Source organism: Vespa velutina, chromosome 5 (assembly GCF_912470025.1).
Source record: "Vespa velutina chromosome 5, iVesVel2.1, whole genome shotgun sequence".
Taxonomy (NCBI): Eukaryota; Metazoa; Arthropoda; class Insecta; order Hymenoptera; family Vespidae; genus Vespa; species Vespa velutina.
In genome coordinates, this window is record NC_062192.1 from 3,772,082 (window position 1) to 3,799,784 (window position 27,703).

The 27,703-nt window shown below is 36.7% G+C and overlaps 1 protein-coding gene across 19 annotated transcripts in view; it reads right to left on the reverse strand.

Moving 5' to 3' along the window:
• LOC124949209 (latrophilin Cirl-like) overlaps window positions 1–27,703 on the reverse strand; it is a 663,827-nt gene that overhangs the window by 143,732 nt on the left and 492,392 nt on the right. For all 19 annotated transcript variants that reach the window (XM_047493930.1, XM_047493925.1, XM_047493923.1 and 16 more), the window contains one exon: window positions 5,279–5,404. In XM_047493930.1, coding sequence (XP_047349886.1) covers window positions 5,279–5,375 — 97 coding nt within the window. In that variant the 5' untranslated portion in view covers window positions 5,376–5,404. The remainder of the gene's footprint in view (window positions 1–5,278; window positions 5,405–27,703) is intronic.

The window sequence follows — 27,703 nt, forward strand, 5'->3', positions numbered from 1 at the left end:
AAAAGATTTTTTTGGAAGCTCCGAGCATGAACCAAGATCACGTACGATGGAAAAGTAAACGTCGCGAAAATTAGAGCCGCGCACCCTCCTTTCGCGTTTCCACTAGGCGGAGAGGAAAGGTGGCAGGTGGTACGAACGAAATATCTTCTCTCGCTATCTCTTTCTCTCTAGTGTTCCAAATTCTCTGAAGAGAAAGCAAGAAGAGCGACCGCGACAATGTCCAAGAAGATCGTGGCAATCTCTTATTTTCCACGCGACCGATCCGCACGGTGCGAATTGGAAAACGCGAGCAGAAAGAAAATCAAGCCGATAGGAGGCAAGCATGAAGAAAGTAAGTAAGGAAGGAAGGAAGGAAGGAAGGAAGGAAGGAAGGAAGGAAGGAAATAAAGAAGGGAAGGAAAATAAAAAAAGAATAAAAATAGATAGAGAGAAGCGTAGGAGTCTAGGAGGATTTTCGTTTGGCGACGTTCCACGCCTCAGTGAGATCCTCTCACTCCCAATATACCACCAGTGAGATAATATACGTTCACACTTATATAAAATCCTGTGCGTGAGACGAAGAGATAGAGATATGGATACTGAGAGAAAGAAAGAGAGAGAGAGAGAGAGAGAGAGATAGAGAGAAAGAGAACGAACATGTGAACGCACGATATCTTGGATTTTCGTGACACCATACGAGGTAGAAAGGTCGACTTCGGGTTGAAAGCTTTCCTCCTTCGTTTGATATCGATTTAATTCTACCGGCACCCTTCCCCTCCTCCAAGAATCTTAACGCTTGGTCGAATTTATTCTTCCTCCTTTTTCTTTAACCGATTGCGTAAAACTCATTGAACTCATTGAAAATACGATGAGAAAGGAGACGATGGGTAAAGGCGATGTGGGAAGAAAGAGAAAATAAGGCCGCGGTCAACCATCCCATAATAATATCTACTGGCACGTTGGAATCAGATTATCCACTTTGCGTCGACTAGGAACACGGATCATTGGTATCGCGAAAGGGAAAGAAAGAGAGAGAAAGAGACAGAGAGAGAGAGAGAGATAGAAAGAGAGAAAGAGAGAGAGAGAGAGTAGAGTTTTGCAAAGGAAAGAAAAAGGGACGATTATTATAGTATCGATGGGTCGCTGATTTTCCATTCGACTGAAACAATCCGGAAAAGGTAAAAGAAAATTCGCTAAGTGGAAATAAATGGGACGGTAATCAAATGATCTATGAAAAAGAAAAAATTAAGTTAACATTAATATTTGTTAATTAAGGTTTCAATGTTATAACAAATATTAGATATTAGATATGATTTATCCAAAAGTATTTTTATGAGAATTGAAGAAGAATTTTCATTCGATAGACCGAACTAACTTGTTCATTAAGATTCAAGATAATAAATTCAAATAAATGGTATGAATGGACTCAATTCGTATAATGCAATTAAATCTTGGAATATTTTCGCGAGAAAAGAGGAATGATAAAAAGAAATGTATCTCGATATATCTTATCGAAAAATAAAATTGATTATTTGTAAAATTGTAGATGTTAGGTATAAAAAAAAAAAAAAAAAAAAAAAAAAAGAAAAAAAATAAAAATAAAAGAAAGAAAGAAAAAAAAGAAATATCATTTTCTGATAAAAAAAAAAAAAAAAAAATCCAATTTAAATCGTTTCGTGAAAGATAGATTATCAATCTCAACGATTATCGCCTCTAAAGTATGTTTGAAACACCGATCCCATCTCGAAATTGTATCAGGACGCCAGATAGGATTACCGATCTGTCCTACATAAATATTAATTGCTCAGAATGTAAGCATGCGACGGTAAGAGACCGCGGTAAATCGTTCGTCGGCTTTTGTTCCCCTGTTCACTCTCGCCTATAAATCTCGTAGTAGAGAAAGGGTGAAGTAGAAGGAGGAGAAGGAAGAGTAGGAGAAGGATGCGTCGTGACCAGTGTCCCAGGTGGTCCGCATCTGCAGAGAATAGGTACTTTATACACTTTCTAAGATGTACGGCACGACCTACTCGAAATAAATGTTCCTTTCTCCCCCACCTCTATTTCTTTCTTTCTTTCTTTCTTTCTTTCTTTCTTTCTTTCTTTCTTTCTCTCTCTCTCTCTCTCTCTCTCTCTCTCTCTCTCTCTCGCCGTTTCTCAATCTTTCACTTTCTCGCTCAACGTTTACGATTAAAATTCGATTAGAGATGCATGACACTACGAAAAGGTACTCGTTTTTAAAAGGATTCTAATTGTTTGTGATTAGATATTTAGATAGTTTATCAAGAAATATTTAAGTAAATTGTTTAAAAAAATGTTAAGGACAAAGGAGTGAAAATATTCTTTTATAAATTTTTTAACATATTTATTATTTATAGATAAATGAAAGGAAGTTAAGAAAATAAAAGAAAATAAGAATTTTCATGATAGATCGATAAAAATACGATAGAATCGACATGGGAATTTTCGATGTATCCATCGTTTGGCTCTTCTTCCATCTATGCACGTGAAGCACGTACGCGTGGGCGAGTTTGCAAGGGTTACACGTATCGATAGAGGACGAGAATGAAGAAATAAGAAGAAAAATCCAACGATCCTCGTGAATTGAACCCGACGGAGTGTATAATAATCGCAGAAGAAATAGAAAGAGAGAGAGAGAGAGAGAGAGAGAGAGAGAGAGAAGGGAGAGGAAGAGAGAGAAATATTGGAACGATCTCTCTCACTCTTCTACGCTCTTATACTTTGTCTCTTTTTCTCTCTCGAGATCCACGTGAGTCTCTTTCGTGACCCTCGACCCTGACGAACACACGATGAAATCGCCCTCGAGACTGAGCTCATTAATAATCGTTCGATGAACACGCTCCGAAGTTTACGCTCTTGCGTTTTACAACCAGGTTCATTTGAAATAGTGATTTATTCCTAGAATATATATCTACATTTTATTCCTTTTATTAGATATATATTTTAATAAAGGATATTTCTAATAATCAACGTTTATTATTAATGATAACAAATAAATTGTACAGATATCAAAGGAATATTGCGCAACAATACTTTTTCTTTCTTTTTTTATTTTATTTTATTTTATTTATTTATCCATTTGTTTTCATTTTTCTTTTTTTTTCCCCCAAAGAAAATTCTCCAAATTGTGATGTAATGAACGTAAATTCGCATTCGGTATGTGTATACCGAGAATGATCATTGATAAAGAAAGAAGGTTTTATCCACGATTTTACGTTTTACGTCGATAGACCCCAAACGATAGGACTCGTAGAGCTCGATAAACGTTTCGACGTTAAGCTCTCGTTGGTGTATTACCCGTCGCGCTATAGTTTTGACCAAAAGCATTCGTGGAAATACGTAGGGATTCGTATCGTTTACCGCTTCTCTTCTCTACCAACGCGTTTTCCAAATTGGACACTCAATAGGATTGCTATTGAACATGGGGCTTCGTTCGTCACAATGATTCCTACATGATCTAGATCAATCGATACTATCTCTCATATAGATTATCCATCATTAATAATTCGAACGTTATTACAAATATAATATCCGTAATTATAGATAGGTCTATATCATTCTTCTTTTGATAATTATTTAATTACTTTTTTTTGTATTTTTTCTTTTTTTTTTTTTTTTTTTTTTTTTTTTTTTTTTTTTTTTTTTTTATAAACATCGATACGATATCCAAACGGAATATCATACAGAATAATGCTTTCATCGGTTTGCACAACCACATAAGCTGCTAATAATATGGTCGTTCGTTAAAAACGATAGTTAGCTAACGACCTGAAAATGAATTACAGAGACGTACGCGAATAATAGCTTTCGATGCTTAATTATCCATACTTTATATAGATTTGCTCGGTTTCGCTTGTCGATCGAATCAACGGGGTGTCGGTTGAATTACTTAGAATGATGAAAAATGTAATTACGATACGGTCGATAAATCAATAATTTTGTAGCGTTTCAAAGGCAATGTCATCGATACTCTATATGTATTCTATTCGAGCTTCCTCCCCCCACTCCCTCTTTCTCTCTCTCTCTTTCTTGCTCGATATCATTATTACATGAATATCGATCGATTTAAAGGTTCGTTAAAAGTTATATATAAGCGACGATCATGAATATTGAAAGAACGTTCTCGAGCATTCTCGATGAAATAATAAAAATATAAGCTTGCTCGTTTATATTAACTTCGAAGAGAAACATATCGAATAATTAATATCAAAGCGTATAGCAAACCTGGCTCGATATTATAATTAGCACTTTCATAGATGCGGTTGAAATCAGTATTATCTACGTGCTGCATCTGCAATTGAATAAACTAAAAGCTTTGATTTTATGATATTATTAACGAGCGCAATGTTAATAATCGAGCCGGTTGCAACGTGCAACGCAGATGTGAAATACTCGTAAGAAATCTTTAAAAACTCATATATAACTATTGAAGACGCCAAGGACACTTAGGTTACTCTTGGTGCAGACAATTTATGATGAGGTCTGGCTACCATCGAAGAGGTCGAATTGAAGAGCCATAAAGCCGAAACAATTACTGTGAGAGTGTCCCTGCTGTTAAAAAATATACAGAGCTATTATCTGAGAGAGTAAGCCGTCAAAATCTTCTGGAACAATTTCAGACTTACCTACGTAGCACTAATCTAATTGTTCATTGGTTGAAATATAATTTTTCCAAACCGCACGATCTCTTACAGGGACTAATTAAAAGGAATTAATATTCATTATTAACAAAACGTGCTATAACTTTGGCTTGAATATTACGTTATCAATCTCAAGTTAAACAAAAATTTATCATCTTTAGTTATTTCATAATTGTACATTTTGTACGAATCGTAATATATTTATTATTGTTAAATTATCGAAAGTATGTAAATTTAATCAGATCGGCGCATTTTTATTTCGTAAGAACAGACGATAACAACGTAAAGAGTTTGTATTCGAATAAATAATTTTGTCACGTGAAAAATAATCGTAATTCAAGAACAACGTGCGATTTTCGAGTAAACTATAGTTTCTGACTTAGTGTGAGAATCGATCGTATGAAATAACAATCGCATTTCAACATCGTCTATGGAACTATGTAACGATTTGGTAAATTCATGTACATGCATTGGTAGCGGGCAAAGATACGACGATTTCTATCTTTCCCGCACATAATTTCCGATACTCGGTGTGCTACCCTCTTCGTATTTCCAGTTATCTAAGTACAACCAAGGAGAAAATCTAGATTGCATTTAAAGCCACGAGATTCACACGCGAACGAAGATTCCTCGATTCTTACCTATATTTCGTGCGACGACTGTACGACCGCTGGTTAATAGCCATGCAAGGAGCAGCCCACCGAGCAGACCTTTCCGTCGACCCTTGCGGCACTCCATGGCACTCAGATTTCGAGCTCCGACTACGCCTGGAAGAAAAGAACAAGGATATTTTTATTACAAATTGGTTTCTTTATATTTTCCGATTAATCAATGTTAATGTTAAATTAAACTGTAATAATAAATAATAATAAAATAACATACGATAATAAAGTTTCAAAACATTTCGAATATTTTCACAGGCGCAATTTGCAATTTTGATATTTCTAATACGAACATTTTTGTACGATCTAACGAAAACTAAAAACCGGAATAATCCAAAGTATTAGTCCAAAGAAGAGAATGGCTTCCCTTACCAATACGCAGCTGACATCAAGGATAAACGTCATAAATCAGCTTAATCCATCAAACCGAACAAATAAAACAACTAGAGATATATAGAATGGAAAGTGTTTGTATTTATGTTTGTGTATATGTACGTGTCAAAAAGAGAAAGGGAAGATGGCTTGGGTTGGATTGAAGGGGGAGGGGGGAGGGAGATAGAAAGGGGAAGGGGAATGGGTGGGGTGGGGGAGGGATGGGGAGAAGGTGAAAAAAAAGGCGTGGGTCGAATGTATACGTGAATGTGGGTTAACGAAGGCAAAAAGGAAAACAGTTTCGGCATCAGCATTTCGGCGTTTACCGAGCGCCGCACAATAGGATACCTTCGAATGAAAACATTCTACCCTGGTTTGCACGAGAGCGAAAAGATGAGCGAACGAGAGAAAGAGAGAGAGAGAGACAGAGAGAGAGAGAGAGAGAGAGAGAGAGAGAGAGAGAGAGAGAGAAGGATAAAAGAGAACACCGTACGCAGGGAGATGGAAATAGAGCGAAAGAGCGCCGCTGGCGTAGAATCCTCTTTTCCATCCCTCTCTCTTTCTCTATCTCTCTCTTTCTCTATCTCTCTCTTTCTCCCCCTCCCTCGCTCTCTCTCTCTCTCTCTCTCTCTTTCTCTCTCTTCGATCGTTGCACCCACGTTTCGCGCGTTACCACACGACGAATCGTGAAAATGTACGGGCCATCGCGCCGAAAACATCGTTTTTTCGGTAAAACAACGCGCGTAGTTTTCGAAAAAGAAAAATAGAGAAGAGAGAAAAGTTTGCGTGAGAAAAAAAATACGTATATATATATATAAATATATATATATATATATATATATATATATATATATATATATATATATATTTATTTATTTATTTATTTTTATTTTTATTTTTATTTTTATTTTTATTTTTATTTTTATTTTTATTTATATTTGTATTTTTCTTTTTTCTTTTTTTTTGTTTTCATTCACTGGCACAAGACCAGATCTCGCAATGCGTACATCGCATTTTTATTTCGAAAGAATTTTGAAGTATACAAGATAATGCAACGAATGAACCCTTTAAAAATTTCGATCTCTTTCATACATGAAATTTCTTTTTCTATTTTTTTTTTACGATTTCTACTCGATGGCATCCGCGAAAAATTAATGATGAGGTGCATACACTCGCGAACGACTAAGCTTTGTTTCTGTTCTTTCTTTCTTTCTTTCTTTCTTTCTTTCTTTCTTTTTCTTTTTTTTTTCATGCTCAGCACATTACGCTAATGCTCCTAAGGATTGAAATAGAGACAAACAGAGATAAAGAGAAAGAGAGAGAGAGAGAGAGAGAGAGAGAGAGAGAAATAGAGAAACATATCTCATCCGTCGTCCTCACATTTACTATTTAGAAAATTGCTTTAATGCGTTTTGTTTCATCACGCGTTGTCGCTCTAAACAACGCGTATCCCTCTTTCTCTTTCTCTCTTTTTCTCTCATGGTTTAATCCTCGCAAGTGCAACTGGAACTCTCGGTATCATACTCTTCATAAACATACATATTCACAAAAAGAAACCATCGAAAAAATGTAGTTCATTTTGCCGCCATCAAATATGCTCATTCTCTGTTCAAGCGAAATAACGAATACCAACTGAATTTAACATACAAAACGTTCGTTGTGTACTTGAACACAGTCGTTTGCATAATCATTCGCTTACAAATTATGCGAAATACCAATTGCTATATAAAAGCGGCTTAATACATATGGCTTTCGTTCTTTCAGCATAATCGGAATTAGTCATTGCAATTCATTTAGACAAAAAAAAAAAAAAAAAAGTAACAATTTTAAGTAAAAACTATCTATTTTGTGATATTAGATTCTACGGGAAGTTAATCGTTCTAATCACTGAGATTAGAAGTGATAGTATCGCGATTAAATCTATTTACAAACGAGTAATACAAGATGGAAAGAAGGCCAGGAACTTAATAGACGTAATCCACCCTCGTAAAAGCGATTCGACTCGTTTGATCTTGACTCAACGGATACCGTGAGATACATCTGAACATTGTATTATACTGAAGTAACATTATTACTACCACTACGATGGATAGATAGATAAATAGATAGATAGATCGCATCGTACGACCATCGAACGGCCATCCAATATTCCGAATTTTTCCAACGACTCTAATTAAGTCGTGCACTCTCGTTCTCTGAGTTTGTATCGAGAAACCGTGCCTCCCTCGTTACTCCGTTGGCATTCGATGCTGGTTAATACGCTAGGCAGGATTAACGTGATTATCGCGGAAACATCTGTAAACCGTACGAGTTAACAATGATAATTGAATGCACCGCTCGTTCTCGGTCTACGCGAGTTACACTGAGTGCACTGCGCCAACGACGACGATGGGTGTTAGTAGTTGTAATAGTAGCAATGGCGGTCACATAGTGGTATATCTCTAATGGTCTACGTCCTATCATCGTACCAGCCGATTCAGTATTTCGTTGCAAAATGCGTCTTCGTTTTCAAACGCGTGTGCTCACACACTTGCTCAGCTTCGACGCATTACGCATAATTAATCCGACGATGGTATCGCTTCCTAATCTTGTATCTCTACGTCCATCGCGCGAATAGAATCGGCAGTGCACGATTCTCCTTTCATCGATGTAACCGGACAGTTTTCTCTGACTCTTTCTTTCTCTGGCTCTTTCTCTATCTCTATCTTCCTCTTCCTCTCTCTTTCTTTCTCTTTCTCTCTTTCTCACTTTTTCTTCTCTCTCTCTCTCTCTCTCTCTCTCTGTCTCTCTCTCTCTACCTATCTCTATCTCTATCTCATTCGCTGCCTCTTTCATTTTGCCTTTCTCTCCGTTGGCGAGCCAAGAGAGGAAACGTTGGTAATCGCACAGCACGTTTGTACGCGCCGATAATCGCGATAAGAGACCGACGACAATGAGATTCCCATCTCGGAAGTTGGAGTCTCGACGATGCTCGAAGAAAGAGGAAGAGAAGTTTAAAGCTTACTGTATATATATATATATATATATATATATATATATATATGTATGTATGTATATATATATATATTTACTTCATACTCGAAGCATACTCGAGTAAATGTAACAAACCTCGTCTAACTCGTTTCTAATTCTTATTTTGTTCATATATTTTCAAAGGAATAGGATGTAAAAAATAAAACAGTGAAATCATTACAAATTAAAACTATATATTAAAATTATATCGATACACTTCCGATTTTCTTCCGAATGAAAATTTTTAATCGTACTAAAAGAAATTTCTTCGTTCGTGTTCGATCCAAATATATCCTACTATTCTTGCATTATTGATCGTACATTAATACAGTGCTAATATACTAATGCGATGCTATACGGGTTGCTCATTTGAGTCTCATATCGCTGGTAAATAAAGTAGTAATATTCGCTCGTGACAATATCGGGCCGCGTCATCGATATTGGAAATACGCGGCCGTGATAAATAACTAGGTTTACGCTGATCGTATATTAACGGTATGACATTATCAACATTATTATCGCTTCGATTTAAAGATGAATAAGAGGGAAAGAATTGAAAAAAGGAAAAAAAAAAACAAAAAAAACAAAAAAAAGAACAAAAAAAAAAGAAAGAAAAACAAAAATGTATTCGTATAATTTAATGAAATCGATAATATTAACTTTTATTTATTTCTTTCGGATTTTAAGAATGGATCGATCGAAAGACGATCCCACCAGGCCGAGGATAATATAATATCATGTCGAGCTTTCGAAGCACGCGAAGCTCTCCAAAAATTTCTTAGGTTCGCGTGGCTTTGGTGCTCACATTTGAACCATCCATTCCCTTCTCACCGAACGACGTAAATAGATCGAAAGCCGTCGATGGCGAAGGGTTAAACGTGAACGACACGCACACCCAGTGCCAACCCTGTCTTAGAGGAGAAAAGTAACGACGGTAGCTCTACTCTCTCTCTCTCTCTCTATATATATATTTCTGTGTGTGTGTGTGTGTGTGTGTGTACTACGTAACCTCACGCGGGTATTACTCACGAACGAGTAAGTAACCGTGGTCTAATCGGATTTCGAAATTTCCTCCACGTCATCGTTCTTGTAGTATAGAGTTCCGAAGGACTAAAACGAAAACAAAAAGATAAGAAAAAAGACGAAGAAGAGTAAAGGGATACACTTAAAACGTTCAAATGATACGACGGAATTTTCGAAATTACGATCGACATTTTCTCACTCTAATATCGATAACAATGACATACAGTATAGGTACTATCTATTATTTATATACAATATAAAAGATAGGTACAATATTATTGTCATTATTTTAATGATCAATTGAGTTGAATTGTGTAATATCAAAAAATTAATTCTCTTAGAATCGTTATCATTCATAGAGTAAATCGTCTTTTATCTTTAAATGGAACGAAGTTCGAATTTTGTTACATCTTTGCGATACTTTATGTGGGACACTCGGTATATATATATATATATTTATACATACGATGTACACGTATATACCTACATATATTCGTCTACGTATCTCAAATCTTTTATCCTTTCGTCGAGAGCCTCCTACCCACCCTAACCGCTCCTTCCAAGTTTTCGTTGAGATACGTTCGAAATGCTCGAACATCGATAGATTGAAGCGAGCCACTCCCACTCTTTTATATATATATATGTGTGTGTGTGTGTGTGTATGTATATATATATATACATAAAAGAAAATATATAGAAATATATAGCATATATATCTTCTTCTCGAGTATCCCTGGACACGCTCGACTATGCTATCTTCTCCTTGTCACTTTTATCTTTGTCAGTGTCCTTCACTTTTCTTCCTTTCTTCTTGAGTTTACTTACCCGTCCACTACGTTATTCGACTTTGTTCACTCGCACTAATAAGACGTAAAAAGAAGAAAGAAAAAGGAAAAGAAGCAAAAAAGAAAAAAAAATGAATAAGAGAAAGTAAATAAACAAAGGACAAAGAATGAAGTCGTATACAATTGCTATATGTATTATACGAACAACCTAGAAAAAAAAAAAAAAAAAAAAAAAAGAAAGAATTTTTATCCCAGAGTAGGATTCCTATTCTTAGTTCCTACGTACTCCTACTCCTCGAGTAACTACGTGCGATGATCTTGGTTTAGGATCCTCCACGGAACGAGGGCTTGCTTTTCACTTAAGACGGAGAGAGACGAGAGGGTCTCTAACTGCTAGACATTATTCGTTATTACGGCGTGCGTACGGTAGGGACCAAAGAGTGGGAGGGAGGGTGGAAGGGAAGGAGAGAAGAGTGGTACTCGCTACGGCTTGGGCAACGTCGATAAATCTCAAGGAAGAGGAAGATAAAGTCCGGTGGGTATACGGGGCTCAAAAGTGAGGATCGTCTTCCGCCGTGGAATCCTCTTCTTTTTACAGAGGCTCGTTCTTCCTCTACCTTTTCTCTTTCTATCTCTTTCTTTCTTTATTCTTTCCCCTTCCCCCCTCTTCTCTCGCTCTCTCTCTCTCTCTCTCTCTCTCACTCTTTTTCTCTTTTCTCACACCTATGGCTCCCCTCGGCCTTTACCTCGGTGGCAGATTTCCATCGGATAGTGGTGGCTACTGTAGTGAAAAAGAGAAAGTAAATGAAAAGATAGATAGATAAATATATGAAGAGAGAGAGAGAGAGAGAGAGAGAGAGAGGAGGAGGGAAAGAAAGAGATAGAAAAGGAAGAAAAAGGGAGACAACACGAAGAAGAGCCTCCAGTGACGCGAGCAGTCATCTGCTCTGCCAACAACGAAAGTACCAACGGTTAAAGCCACCTCGAAAATCTTTCTTCTCTCAAGAAAATGTCTCTCGAGAAACGTCGAATTACTTTCGTAGATTGTTTTCTTCTTTCTTATTTACTCTCCTTCTCCTCTTGACGCCGTTCTCTATCATTCGTTCATTGTTTTATCTTGCGAATCTTTCCACGAATCTTTTCTGATTTTCTTCTTTTTCTACACACACACACACACACACACACACACACACACACACACACATATATATATATATATATATATATATATATATATAACTGGACATGATATGCGATAAAGGATAGAAATCGAACAAATTGTGTCTTTGTTCGTACAGGATTACTATGTTCTTCCGGTTTCAAAGCACCATCTCTCATGCCCGACAGGCACACGCGCTGGAGCGCATAAATTCGTTCGTTAATCGCCAAGCGATAACAATAATCGTCCGAGATAATCGTTCAGCATTAATATTAATGAAGCGTTCGTAATTGAAAATTTCGAGCTTCGATTGAGCTCACTACGTTATTCGATTGAACGAGATGAATGTAAATCGAAGGTTTGTGTTTTTCTTCGATTGACATCTCCTTTGAATATTATTACATATTAATCAACGAGAACAAAGTATAATATTTATTTAGTAAGATTTCCTATTAAATGACAAAGGGAAATAATAATCATATCATGGAATATAAATCGGTTTATAGTTATGAAATACTCTTGCATCGAGATTAAAAGGTCCATCGATTCAAATGCGAATCATAATTCACCATGATACTTAACTATTACGTATAGAAAATGATTTTTCTTTTTCACAATCGTTCCCTCGCCTTCCCTCTTTCTCATTTCGAGATATACCGGGCGTCGAAGTCTCCCCCATCCATCGAGTATCCCTTCTCTTGCGAGCCTACCAACGCGAACATTTTGTGCTGCACCTCTAATGAAAAGCATTCTCTGTCCCTTTCTGTTCCCTTTTTCCACCCTATTCTACTATCCAACATCTTTTTTCTTCTCCCTCGATTCTCATAATTCTTTTTTCTCTCTTTCTCTCTCTCTTTCTCTTTCTCTCTCTCTCTCTCTCTCTCTCTCCTTCTCTCTCTCTCTCTTTCTCCCTTCTGCTTTACAACAAGCAACACAATTCGATCGATTGATAAGATAAGAACAGAAAGGCGCGTATCGAGTCACCTTTAACGACAAATAATTCGGTGAACTCGCTTACGCATAGCGCAAAGCACAAAGAAAAGACTGAAACAAAAATCGAAAGTGAGAGAAAGGGAGAGGGAGAGAAAAAGATTAAGAATCAGTGAGTAAAAGAGAGAGAGAGAGAAAGACAGAGAAAGAAAGAGAGAGAGAGAGAGAGAGAGAGAGAGAGAGAGAGAGAGAGAGAGAGTGAAAGGGTGAGAGATGGGAGGACAAAGTCGAAGGGAGAACGCGATACACGTCGTGAACGTAGTAGGGTTATTAATTCTCAGACAGTACCACTAGCGTAACAAAGCCATCTGGTAATGGGCTCTTTCCCTGCCCGATTACATGGTCGGAAGAAAGATAAAAAAAGAATGAGAGAGAGAGAGAGAGAGAGAGAACAGAAAAAGCATGAGGCTTCTACAACGCGTAGATCGTTGCTGAGGTTTGGAGCACTTCAACAAATTTTTCTTTCTCTTTTTCTCTCTCTGTCTCTCTCTCTCTCTCTTCATATTCATCTTGATCTTTTTTTCTCGAGGAACGAACGAAAGCGAATACAAGAGAAACTCGATTAGCATGACATTTACATTTTTTAAACGAATCGCGCGGCAAGGAAAAGTTCGCTGTACGAAGAAAATCTCGTTTCTCCTCTTTTCTCACGATACGTACATATGTATGTACATGTCTATGTATCCATGTATTTGTTTCGTAGTACTCGAGATTTACAGATCTACCGTACATTAGAACGGTATATCTTTTCTTTTCTACTTACAGCATCATATATCCTAATCACTATATTCCAACTTCCTGAATTAATCGTACGAGCTTAAAAGAAAAATTAAAATGAAAATTTTATTATCCACTCCTATACTGAAATTCTTTATTGCGAGCTATTTACTCTATGAACATTAAAGAGATTAAAATGTGAACTTTTTCCTTGTGACGTGCCATCGACGATTAAGAAAGAAATAAAGAAATAAAGAAATAAAGAAAGAAAGAGAGTGAGGGAAAAATCTTCACAATTTTATAATATATCTACTTATTTACTTTATCCATTTCTATTTTCGATCGTTTTATCTCTACGTTACCACGAATGATCTTCATCTGACAGTATTAAAACTAAAAACAAAAAGAAAGAGTAAGAGAAAGGAAGATTCGTTTTATTTTTTACTCGAACCAAAAGAAAGAAAGAAAGAAAGAAAGAAAGAAAGAAAGAAAGTTCGGTCGTCTCGAAAGAAAAACTTTTCTTATTTCTCGTCTAATATCTCGGTCGACGACGCATCGTTGAAAACAGAGAAAACGTGCAATACGAAGAGAAACTATCGAATCGATAAATATAAATCACTCCGAAGTAATCTAATCTCAATGGAAAAAAAAAAAAAAAAAAAAAAAAAGAAGAAAAAAAAAAGAAAGCTATAAAAGAGAAAGAGATTGATGGAAAAAAAAGAAAAAGAAAAAAAAAGGAAAAGTAAAGAGAAAGAAAAAGAAAAAAAGCTTCGGCCTCGGAAAATTATCGTCTCGCTTCCATGATTGTTTATCGATCATTAGAAAAACCATTTCCGTTGAGCCATTAACGACAGACGACAGTGGAAAAGACGAAGAGCAGTCCGAACGATTTTATCGCGTCGACGTCGATTTTAAAGTCCAAAAGATACGAGCCGTATCATGGCGGTATTTCGATGGATGTAATATATACCCAACGTTGCGGTTAACATCGGCTTGTGGTTTTGATTTGCGATTGGCAAATGGAATCGCGCGTTCTCCTCTGCACCATGGCGTCGATTCTCGAACGTAATGGATCGAACTTGCCTCGGGCTCTCTCTCTCTCTCTCTCTCTCTCTCTCTCTCTCTCTCTTTCTTTTGACGTTTCCTCTTATTCCCAATGATTCAAATTTGGCTGCAGTACATTCGAGTACTGCACCCTGCTCTTCCACTCCTCTCTCAGAATAATTCGAGAGAAGATAAAAAGTAACATAGCGAGCAAACACAAAAGAAAAAAAAAGAAAAAAAAAAAAAGAAAGAAACATCGAAACGATCGAAGAAGCCACGACGATGATGATGATCCAGTCCGAGTTTGCATGCCGAATTCGCGGTGGCACTCGTGCGAAAAACCTTTCTTACGATTCCTATAGATCTTTTTATTTGTTTTTTCTTCTTCTCCTTCTGTTTTATCTTCTTTATTCCTCTCGAAGATGTTATACTCCTTTTGAGAGAGAGAGAGTGAAAGAGAGAGAAAAGGAGGATCTCATGGTTGCAACGATGAGATATTTTCAATCGTGGTTATAGGATTGGTATCTCGATGATCTAAATTTTGAAACGATATCAACATATCGTTTCTTTCTACCTAACTATCGAAATTTCCATACAAATCCAATCTAATGAAATTTCAATAGGACGTGTTAATTTAATTGAAAGTCTGGCGACAACGTAATAAAGAGAACAACGTTAATTATTTTCTAAATTATCATTAATAATTAAGAAATCTTGATAATTAAAGAAATCAAGACTAGGCAGGAATAATTTTTTTGAAAAAAAGAAAATAATAATAATAATAATAATAATAATAATAACAATAATAATAATAATATTAATAATAATCAACAACAACATATAGAAGCTACCACCTATTCACGCTTCTGTTAATTTAAAATCCCCAGTAAAAGAAAGTATTAAGGTACGTGGAAAAAGTAAAAATTTGTATCCTTATTTTAAAGGAAACGCGCTTGCGTGCTTTCGAGCGAAAGAGAGTTGAGAGAGAGAGAGAGAGAGAGAGAGAGAGAGAGAAAGAGAGAGATGAGAGAGATGAGAGAGAGGGAGAGAGAGAGAGATAGAGGAAAGAGGGGAAGAGGAAGAGTGGAAGCAGAGGCCGGGAAACGTGGAGCAAGCTGGGACCACCGACCACTTTGCGTAATTACCAGCTACCCGACCAGGACCGTACTATTTAATCGGGCTAAAGTGCAAAAGTTCTGCTTCCTCTCTCTCTCTCTCTCTCTCTCTCTCTCTTCCTCTCCCTCTTATTCTCTCTCTTATTCTCTCGTCTCTATCCTGCCGTGCGCAAGAGCGTACTTTCTCGTTCTTCCTCTCGGCTACTAGTATGAACACATCGCATACACATACGAGGTGTACATTCGTTAAATGCGTCCGTTACGCACACGTCTTTCATCGATGCATCGTATAGGAGTTATGATCAGAGCGTAAGAGAGGTCATGCCAAAAAAGTGAAGCACTGTCAAAAAGCAACATGGAATACGGGCTAGCCTTCGACCCAGTCAAATATTTAACCGGGAAAATGATATTTTTCTGTTGCTCCAATCGCGTTCTCCTTTCGACGAGAGAAAAAGAGAGAAAAAGAGAGAAAGAGAGTGAGAGAGAGAGAGAGAGAGAGGGAGGGAGAGAGAAAAGGGGAAATAACAAGGGAATGTAGGATGGAAAATAAAAAATCGAATATCGGTATTAAGTTGTTCTTAAACAACTGACGATGAAAGTGGAATGAATTCTATGTCTGTGAAGTTTGCGAATGAAATGTGGCACGATGGTTTTGTGAATATTCTGACCGATTTATTTTATTCTCTTTTAAGCGTTAAAAAAAACAAAGTGTCCGGAAAATTTCGGCTCTTCTGTCAGTCGAATGAATACAAAAGCAAGGAAAACATTCTATCGTTGACGAAATTAAAATTGACAGAGAGAGAGAGAGAGAGAGAGAGAGAGAGAGAGACAAAATTTTGTTTCAAAATGAATGATACCTACAATAGAGAATATACCAACGAGAAAAAGAAACGTCCCTTTTAACGATGTCACTCTCAGCTGTGCTCAGAATTAAAATTACGTATGGAGGGTGCGACCGATTTGTAACACTCAACGATAGAGAGAAATTAGGGAGAAATTTATTCTTCCAAACGTTTCACGTTACCAAAAAAGGATATACTAAAAAGCTTCGTGAATCTTATAAACATCTTCTTCGTCATCTTTATATCGATTCAATTAACAATGAATCGTCATTTAATATAACTATTCTTAATAAATAAATAAATAAATATATATATATGTATATATATATATTAAATGACGATTCATTATTAATTGTGTCGATATATTAATATATCTATTAAGAGTAGATATATTAAATGACGATTTATGAAAAGTAACTAATTGTTATATAAGAGATAATAAAAGTAACAAATGTAACTAATTGTTTTAAGGGGGAGATTAGTATTGTATTAACTGAGTCATTAATGAATGATATACTTCATAATAACACATAATAATAACGTTTTCTAAATTATCGATTAAACATCCGACAAGTCTCGGAATGTTAAATTCAAAAATTATGACTTGTAAAAATGAAAAAAAAAAAAAAAAATGAAAGAAAAGAAAAAGAGACGAGAAAGTTTGAATAAGAAGATGACTGGAATAAAAAGAAACTTAGGTAGGAGTTGTCAAAGAAAAGGAGAATGATTAGCGAGCCAAATGTCTCGTTGTTGAATGAAAAATAGGTTTTTGAGGCCGCTGGACAGATTAAAACTGCAATTACGAAAAGAATGGGCCGCTAAGAAACGACCATTGAATGCGACCACGATGGTAGCCGTAAAATTAAACTAATTTAAACCGCGCTCTCAGCCACTCGCCTTCATCGTCGTTCGTCGAGACTCCTCTCTTCTTATTTCTTTTTCTTTTATCTTTTTTTTTGTCGTTTTCCTTTCGCTCACATCACGCTTTTGCTTCTTGTTTTTTCGTACGATTCAGGTCATAGTTCTACTATTCTTCTCTCTCTGTATCTCTCTCTCTCTCTCTCTCTCTCTCTCTCTCTCTCTCTCTCTCTCTGTCTCTCTCTCTCTCTCTCTATCTATCTCACTCATTCTCTCACTCTCTATCTATCTCTCTTTCATGCAGGCTAACATAGATATCATACGATCTCTTTGCAAAAGAATTCTTTGTTTTTATTAATGGAAGCAATTTATTTTTAAAATATATATTTTTCTTCTTTTTATTCGAATGTTATATTTTAACGAGAAAAACGCTTTTGAATCTATCACGGTTTTGAAAGAAAAGGTTTATGACTGACATACATAAATGTCACCCCATCCATAGGTCATTAAACTTATTTCCACGATTCGACGTTATTCTCTGTAGAAATTATACGGAATATCGAGATAAACCCAATGACCCGTGATAAAGCGATACACTCGTAAATCAACCGGCAAGAGACGTAACTTTCGAAGCGTGCGGAACTTTTATTTCGCCAAATATTGCCGAGTATATATATGTATGTATGTGTGTATATATATATATATATATATATATATATATATATATATAATATATTATTATTTTCGTGAATATTATATTTTTATGACTATTTTCTATCACCACAACCCGTATCAATAAAAAAAAAAAAAAAAAAAAAAAAAAAAAAAAAAAAGAAAACGTTATGAAATGAAAATATAAGATTTAAAAATTTAATTAAATTCAATTTATTAAATAGAATACGTTTCGAATAGGAAAAAAATTTCTATGGTTTATAATTCCGTAAATATTCATCGATATAATAAATTTTAATTGATATATTTCGTCACTTTTCCATATTCAAATAATAAAATTCATTCAATGACTATTTTAATATAACGATAATTGTAAGTTAAAGCAAATGGTTTTTCATATCAGATGTCGGGGAATAATTTTGGTAACGATAAACGTTTCTCCAGCATCCACATCCATTTATCTCCCGCAGTTGGTCCACAAATTTAGCACGGGCTTCGGTGTGACTTTTTTCCACAGGTGCTTCGGTAATTCTCGCCTCAACCCGTAACAGAGGCCAAGCGATTCGAGCGAAAGAGAAAGAGACAGGAAATTCGAGCTTACTCGGTCCACGGTCATCCGTCTTCCTCTTCGTTTTTCACCTTCTCTCTGTCATCGAGCTACCTTCATCGCATTTTCATGCCAGCGTGTGTTTCGTTCGTCGGCACTGTGGTTCCCTCATATTTATGCAACGATCGGATGCCACGGCTGGACACAGATCTCACCGGAAAATGCTTTCTACCGTAAACGAAAAACGTTGACCGTCGGCATCTTTTTCTCACTCGTCCTCCTACCCTATCTTTTTCTCTATTTCCCCTCTTACTACCTTCCAACGAAAGAGCCCTCATTCAAAGGCGGATTTCGCGTTTACACGTACGGTCTTGCTTTAAAATTCAACTATAAAAAAGATTGAAAGACCAAGAGAAATGCTCGCACCCGCATACACTAACCGATGTATCTCGAGATTTTCATATCGTTTCTTTCGTGGATTATGGTATGTGCACACTCGTCCGAATCTATTGCGTTACCGACTATACACCACATATGGGCTTTTCTTCGGTTCGAAGGGGAGAATCTATGCTGTTAGAAAATCATACGTTTTATCCCTAATGCTCGGATTTTAATATTTTAACCTTGTCTTTTGGAGAATATTCAAAGCTAGATATATAAATAAATAGAGAAAAGAGAGAGAGAGAGAGAGAGAGAGAGAGAGAGAGAAATAATTTAAAATTTAGAATTCGATAAATAGAAAAATAATTCGAATTTTATCAGCGTGAAATTAATTCTAGCCAAATCTCATGATATATTTGGTTAAAGGCGATGTTTCAATGCGAAGCAAAAATATTTTAATACATTAAAAAATATAGAAAATCCGTGTTGGAGGCGTAATCGTTTCGAATTGAAAGTCGAGAACGATCGATTTAATGCTACGGCATTAGCGACGTCACGTAAATTCTTAAAGCTCGCATTGACAGAACGATTATCGTCTCTCGCTGCCGAATAGATTAAAAGGATGTGATACATCGGGTAAGCCGGTTGTTCGGTAAGCAGCTCGCATACATGGATTCCAACGTGAATTTTAACCGTGAAAATATGCTCGCTCTCTTTGTATGAAGAATCCAACGTTGGAAGGTAGGATAATCCGCCGAAACGAACAAACTTGTTCCGAGGTGCTTCTTCCAAGCGCGGAGACCACTCGACGTAATGCTAGATTATGGTTAGAGCTCGAGCTCCTCCTCCTTCATTCTTTCTCTCTCTCTTTCTATCTCTCTCTCTCTCTCTCTCTCTCTCTCTCTCTCTCTCTCTCTCTCTCTCTCTCTCTCTCTTTCAAGTTGTATTCCATAACATCTTGGCCGCATCGTCCTTGAAACTTGGAAAGCATCGCCGTAAGAACGACGCCATGCTGTCAGACATGAACGTCTTGGAATTTTCTGCCTTGCCGAGGAAGAAGAAAATACGGCTACGCCACCGACGTTGACTTCACCATTACTATTATCACCACTACCACCATTGGTTACCATCATCGTGTATCGTGATGAGCATGGCAAACAACGACAACGGCAGCACCGGCATCGACGTAGCGCGCGAGTCAAGAAGAAATTTCTACCTTCTTCTTTGGATTTCACAGGAAATGATGAGATGAGGAGAGAGACACGAGAGAGAGAGAGAGAGAGAGAGAGAGAGAGACTACTCATGCCCTTTTTCTATACACGCGACAACCGGCGAAACGTAGCGTGAATCGAGCGATTATGCGGATCAAAGATTACAGACAAGTACGAAAATGTATATTTGTTCAAAAGAAGGACACTCTCCAAGCACTTCTTCTCGTTACTTTTTCTCTATCATTTATTTTATTATTTACCCATTTATATTCTATTACGTCATTTTCCTTTAATACTCGGTACGTTAGTACTATTATTATTATCATCATCCTTAGTAAAAGCGCGTAATTTTATAATCGTCAATATTATGTAACATTATTATTATTTCCTTTACGTGCTTTAATCCGATCGATCAACGATAACAAGTGACTATCAAGAAAGCAAATGTTTCTAAAATGAATTTAAAGTGAGAAATGGATGATCGATGGATTTATATACGTTAAAATGCACGATGTATGGGTAGTCACGACTTGTCGTCGTCGTCGTCGTCGTCGTCGTCGTCGTCGTCATAATCGTCATCGTCGTCGTTATATTCCTAGCCCTTAACTGACCCTTCGTAAAATAATGCTACTTGATTGGTAGGTAAGTCTCGAAGAAATAAGTGGAAGTCGGAACGATCGTAGAAGTCATTGAAATATTAATAGTATTTCCTTGGTTGGTAGTCATTTTTATGGAGCTATGGAGGCGGTTTTTCAAAGAGGAAGGAATGAATTTTGCGAATCAAAAAAGAAAAGGAAGAAGCAAAAGAGACAGAGAGAAAGAGAGAGAGAGAGAGAGAGAGAGAGAGAGAGAGAGAGAGATACTCGTTTCACTCGAGTCACGGAGACGAGACGAGACACGGAGAGAGTCCGGTTCTGAGAACATACGATCTCCTGCGTACGTGTATACGCATACCCAAACCATTAATTACAACTCATTAGGAGAGTAACCGCCATCTGTCCTGAGCTCGCTGTGAATCACTCTTAATCATTTCATCTAGAGTCGAGTCGCGGTGACTCGTATTCCTCTTCTTTCTTCTAATCTTCTTCTTGTCTCCTTCTTTTCTTCATCTTTCTCTCTCTCTCTCTCTCTCTCTCTCTCTCTCTCTCTCGCTTTCTCGCTCTCTCTCGCTCTCTTTCTCTCTCTTTTTCTTCTTCTCCTATCCGACTTGTACATCGAGAAGATGGACTACAGGATGTACAAGCCGATAAAACAAGCGAGATGCCCCTGCCGATCAAGATGGCCACCGCTCGAACATATCTTACGACTCTATGTGAACATAATGGTATATTAATTATGTAGAAAGATACGATCGATAAATCGCACAATCATCGTACCTGTCTTTGTTCGAGGTTTACTTCTTACGAATTAATAACCTTAGATATCCATAGAATTTTTTCCGCTAATATATAATAGATATTTTCTATGTTATTGCGTAGGAATAGTTCTCTTCGTATATTACGATTAATAATGAAATTAGTTTAATTAGCTTCGATTGGAAAATTAATCTTGATTCTGAATTAATCTTAAAAACGATCCGATCAATGACGAACAAAGAAGAAACAAAGAAAAAACAAAGAAATTGATCATGATGACGCAGTTATCGTGAGTCCTTCGGTGACCCTTCACGCGTCTCGTAAAAATAAAGAAAATGTGTATTCGTAAATACGTGTGTATACGTGTATGAGATAGTGAGAAAGAAAACGAGACGAGAATGATGAAAACGACGAAGCAGGAGATTACCTCCTTCGCTTGTCGAGGTCAAATGTCTCCGCATGATCGACGTAAATACAAAAGAAAACTCGAGTCGGTATTTCTGCGACGGCATAAGAAATATCTCACGCATATAGACATAAAAGGAAAAAAAAAAAAAAAGAAAGAAAAAAAAAAATATAAGAAATATAAGCATTCGCGTTCGGTGAAAAAACTTAAAGGGAAACGGCAATTTTGCAGTGAGCAATCGTTCGACTTTCGCAAACAAATTCCACATGTCCCTTTTCTTCTTTAAGAATAATTTTAATTGAGAATTTGTTTTCCTTAATTCAACGAATACGATAATTCCTTGTGAATCGCGTAACCTCGATTTTCTATCTTTTCTCCTTTGACAAAACTTATTGTCACCAATTTAAAATTCCATTGTCGAGGGAGAAATATTTTAAAGCATCTTTACATGTTCCACCTCGTCCATTGATACCATTTCATAAAATACGTAAACGTATTAGCATGTGAAAGGGTCTCGAAGGGAGGCCATTGAAAAATCGATAAATACTATACGGATGTTTAACTGTTTGAATGCCATGATCAATATTTTATTTCAACAAAAAAAAAAAAAAAAAAAAAAAAAAAAAAAAAAAAAATACGAACGAACATATAAAAAAGGAGAGTAAGACGTCGTATGAAAAATAAAGTCAGAATTCCTTTTTATTTGGATAGATTTAATGATAAAACATGAAAGTAAATTGAAACCTTTCGTCGTTCTTGCGTACGAGAAAAAAAAGATGAAGAATTTTGTCTCCGAATTTCATAGGAGACGGATAATAGAAAGTCGTAGAGATTTTTTATTCGGGTTCTTTCTACTTGCCACAGGTCGACGACGCGTTGAAAGATTTTCCGAGAGATACGCCTCTTTCTCTCTCTCTCTCTCTCTCTCTTTTTCTTTCTCTCCTCCTGAGTCCACTTTCCAACATTCTAAGAAAGACAAATTTCGCTGCCGGCGGAAGATTTTTTGGCGTCGCTAGGCTAATCGCGTTTTACGAGAGTCGAGGTTAATAAAAGGAAAAGCCGAAAGAGTCATTAAAGTCGGTGAAAGAAGTTGGATTCCCTTCTTATCCCGGGAGAATAAGAAAATAAAGGTAAGAAAAGGAGAGAGCTAGAGAGATAGAAGAAGAGAGAGATGGGGGATAGAGGGGGGAAAGGGGTGCAAGGACCGAGGGAGGGAAGTCGTGGCTTCCGTACATAGTAGTCAGTTCCGAATATAGGCTATTGTCTTTGGTGAATAATATCGAGCAACTTCGTCTGGAGTTTGCGGGGCTCGAAAGGTCAAGAGGTCGACCTCCTCAATAGCCTACCCGTTGCCGTTGTCGACCTCACCAAGAGAGAAGTGGAATCGTTTTCTTTTTCCTATTTCGTTCATTGTATGCCGTATACAGTTCGTTAACTGCATCGGCTTCTTGGTCTCTACGGCCACCGAGGTTAGTAATTTTCTTTCAATGAGAATAAAGTTATGATCTTGTTTCTATTTCGCACTGGACCAGCCCTCTTTTTTTTTCTCTCTACTTCTTCAGTACTTTCTATGTTTTATGTTTTCACGTGGTGTTATTCGATAACATTTTCCTTAGGGACCATCGAACTTATTTTCTATCATATTTCTTCTGTAATAATTTACAAACAAAGTTTCCATTCTCTCTCTCTCTCTCTCTCTCTCTCTCTCTCTCTCTCTCTCTCCCTCTCTCTCTCTCTCTCTTTTTCTCCTCTTCGTGTGCATGCGTACGCGTGTGGTCTCCATTTCAAAGATATTTATACATTTTTTATATTTGATCTTTCAGTCACAATAATTTCCGATAAACATGCACGCCATATTACGAGTTTAGACGTCGATATTTGAGAATATTTCTATTAGCGAACAATCGTTCCTTTCTTTCACCCTAACGCGTTTTAGTCCTTTCCTTTTTATTCTTTTCAGTACCTACATAAAAACTATACTCTGTAGAACCTTCACCCACATACGACCATAAAGGGACTTAATGGAGTCTTCTCTCCCTTTTTTCTTCTCTTTCTCTCTCTCTCTCTCTCTCTCTCTCTCTCTCTCTCTCTCTCTCTATACCTCGTGTATTGCCTTTGTTTCTCTCGCCTCTCCTTTCTTCTCAACGAAATCGTATCTCAACCAAGTACGATCCTTCGACCCCTCACAAGTAGAAAGACATTTCTTTTCTTTACCTCGAGTAAAGCCGAGCGTAGCTAATCGACGAATATATCTTTCGTAGTTCATTAACGTTTCCATTCGACGCGAGCGATACAAGATTTATAGTTCCCTTGACGAGCATTGGATGGATATTCGACGCTCTACCGAAATTCAAGAACGAAACCAAAATTCGAATATACTTGAATTTTAATACTGGTTATAGCCGAGGATGAAAATACCCTATCTCACTTCCTCTTTTCATAACTCGAGAACGATCGAGATATTAAAACAGTAATCCGACGAAGCGAGATAGCACGAAGAAACAAAAGGTGACGTATCGAATCGAACGGAGTTGGGATCGACCATAAGAAAAAGAAAACTAAAACGATGGAGAAAGGGGAGGAGTAAGAAGAAAGGTAAAAGAATAGAAGAAAGGGAGAAGAAAGGTTCGATGATTAGAAGTTCTAGGAAGTAGAACTTAAGTATAATCTTCTGGCTCTCATATAATCTCCTAGCCTCTTCCACCTCACTCAATCTCTTTTCCACCCCCTTAGCATCGTTTCTACTCCCGACGATTAACCCACCTCCCCCTCCTTCTAACCGCCTTTTTTTATCACGTCGGCTACCGCACGACGTGGCATTTTTTAATTAATCCCCAAGTATTTTTTATGAGCATTCCACGTCGTGATCGTGTCAGGGATCCGTCCGCTTAGCTTGGAAAAGCACACACGTACACGTGCGAGAGTGCAGGTGTTGGCTCACTACACAAGTAAAGGGCAACCCTTCGAACGAAAGTCCGACCAACCGGGCCCTTACGATAGGTACGGTCCTCCTCTCGTCGCGTCGGTCCCCGAGGGGTTGGTAGGGGGCTGAAAGGAGGTAAATAATACGGAGAGAAGGGTCGAGGGTACGTCAGACTGCTATGATTAATATCGTTGCGGCATGCAATCAGATCGTATATATACGGACATAATACATATGTATTTCTATGTATACGGTGTCTCAGGTTTTTTTCGATCAAACTCCGCTAACGCATTCTACAAAATGTGAAAATGTTTCTCATTAAGGAAAAAAGAAGGAGAAGAAGAAAAAACAAAATGGAAAAGAGAAAGGGAAAGAGAAAAAAAGAAAATGGCAGCTGCTTTACGATTTGCATATAACATCGACGCCATTAAAATTATTTACAATCGACGATGGACATAATCGTTATTTTTTCTTTCTATTTTTTATTTTGTCCTCCTGACACGTCGAAATGATGAATGTCAGCGTGCATTTACGTATGTATTTACGTGTTATCAATTTCCATGTATGTTTCGCAAATACCTTATAAATTGACACGGCTAAAGGATTTACTTCCTCATTAGCGAAATTTCATAAATTGCACATTAGGTAACAAGTCGAGTCCCCGTCGACATTTTGGATGAATGACGCTAGGTTTTGCCGTAGAGATGTTTTAATTACGCGCCATTAAATGGAATTAGATGTAATACAACGTGCGGATCGTTATTTGCTTACAGGTATCGTCGTATATATAAATAAAGTTACGAGTTACGATTAAAAAGTTTTAAAAAAATTACGATGATTTCTACAGGGAACTATGTTTTTATAATTCAAAACGAAGGCCATATTTTTCTTCTTACTGGATTTTTTATATCCATCAATTTTCTTTTTTTATATCATTTTTATTAAAACGCATAATTGAAATCAAATAGTATCATAAAGTATAAAAAATGTTGATGAACATTAATTATTCATTCTACATCATTTTGTTTTGACAATAATGGCAAGTAAATGCCAATCAATTATTACGAGCAAAGTATAAAACTAGTGATGTCAGAATTAATAACATTGAACCTAAGTTTACATATGAGTCACCCTCGAGCTAGATCCGACGTTGCTTACGAACGTGCATGGCAACATCAGAAATTTGGTTGGCAATGTTTGCGCATAGAGATTCCATGGAAGCAAGTATTATTGCTGTTGTTGTTCGTTGCTGATATTCGCATTAGCGAAAGACGCAATAGCACGTGTTAATTGAGTGAACGACTACGAGGATTTCTCGTCTACGTATATTTTTCACAAATGACCTATCATAAGTGCTCTCTCCTGCTTTTAAGAAATTCTCTATTCAAAATTAGCATAAGATTAACATAACATGCGTACGTATACCGAGGACATACTATCCGACGTTCTATCGTAAGGCGCTAAAAGCAATATGCACGATCTACGTATAGTAAGAAGAAATTATAGCATCTGCTGGGGATACGCTTGCTATTTTTTTTTTTTTTTTTTTTTTTTTTTTTTCCTTTTCTTTTACCAAGAAAACGAATTATCTTTACGACAGTCTTTTATATTACTATCTTTCATTCCTATTTTATAGGTATATTTGCGTAAGAGTGTAAAAATACGATAGCAACGTGCGAACACGTTTATAAACTTGTACGAATAAACACTAATACGTGATAGAAAAAGGATAATTAATTATCATAGTAAACATGTCCGCTATTATTGCTTTACAATTATAAGTATGTACTTGAGTTATTTCGTATTATTCTATGCTAAAAATAATCAACGACAAGAAAAAGCAAGAACTAAAAAAATTCTTGCTTTTTCTTTCAAAGAATAAAATTCTACAAGAATTAAATTCGACGAACTCGAAGAATGAGTAACATTAACTAATTTTGTGAAGGATAAGATCCTTTCTCGTCTACAAAAGAGTTCTTCGTTCGATACCTGATCAAATCGTAAACCTCTCTTTGGTCAATGTTTCTAAAGTCTACACGTACTCGCTGCTTATCTTGCTGGTCTTTCAGTATTTAATATAAGAGAATCGACGTCTCTTTCATTCTTTCTTCGTCTTTCTTATTAGAGTAAAATAAAATAAAATAAAAAAAAAAAAAAAAAAAACTAAAAAAGAAAAAATAAAAAAATGATTAGAGCGACGTTCCACATAAACGTACACGTTCGCAGAAAGTTACGATTCGTGATCGGCAAGAAGGGATCCCATTAGACTTCCTATCGAAAGAAGAGATGAACAGAAGAAGAAGACAGAGAGAGAGAGAGAGAGAGAGAGAGAAAGAGAGAGATAGTACGGGCACGGTTTTATTGCGGATCGCTTTTAGCAAGTATCTAAATGACGATTCCTCGAGAGCGAACAACTCGTATATACTTGACTGGCTAAGTTTTTCGTCCCTGTGGATTCTCCTTAAGTAACGTCCACTCATCCCCTCCCTTTCTTCTTCTCCTTTCTCTTGATCGAAACCATGCCGGTACTCTTCTTCCTTCTCTTTTCTACAGAGAGGAATTTTTATCACGTTCACCAGTACCTCTCCTCGTAAGATAAGAGTCACGTTATGAGAATCAACCTACACTGCTGAATATGTACTTGAGCATCTATGAACAGGATAATCATATAGCATCTCATACTAAGAGGGTGTTTAAATTTACATACTTATAACTATAGAATATTGTTTGATGCAAATTCAAATGCATTCTTTAGTTTTTTTTTCCCCCTTTTTTTTCTTTTTCTTTTCTTTCTCTCTTTTTCTTTTTTTTTTTTTTTTTTTTTTTTTTTTTTTTTTTTTTTTAATCAGACGTCAACATTTCAAATTTGATGTTTACAAAGATTGAAACCGATTGTATCCGATTTCATGTCGGTTGCACGTGTTTCCCCGACTTTATTACACGACATCGACGAAAATCTGAGAAAGAGAGCGTAACGTAGAAAACTTTCTCT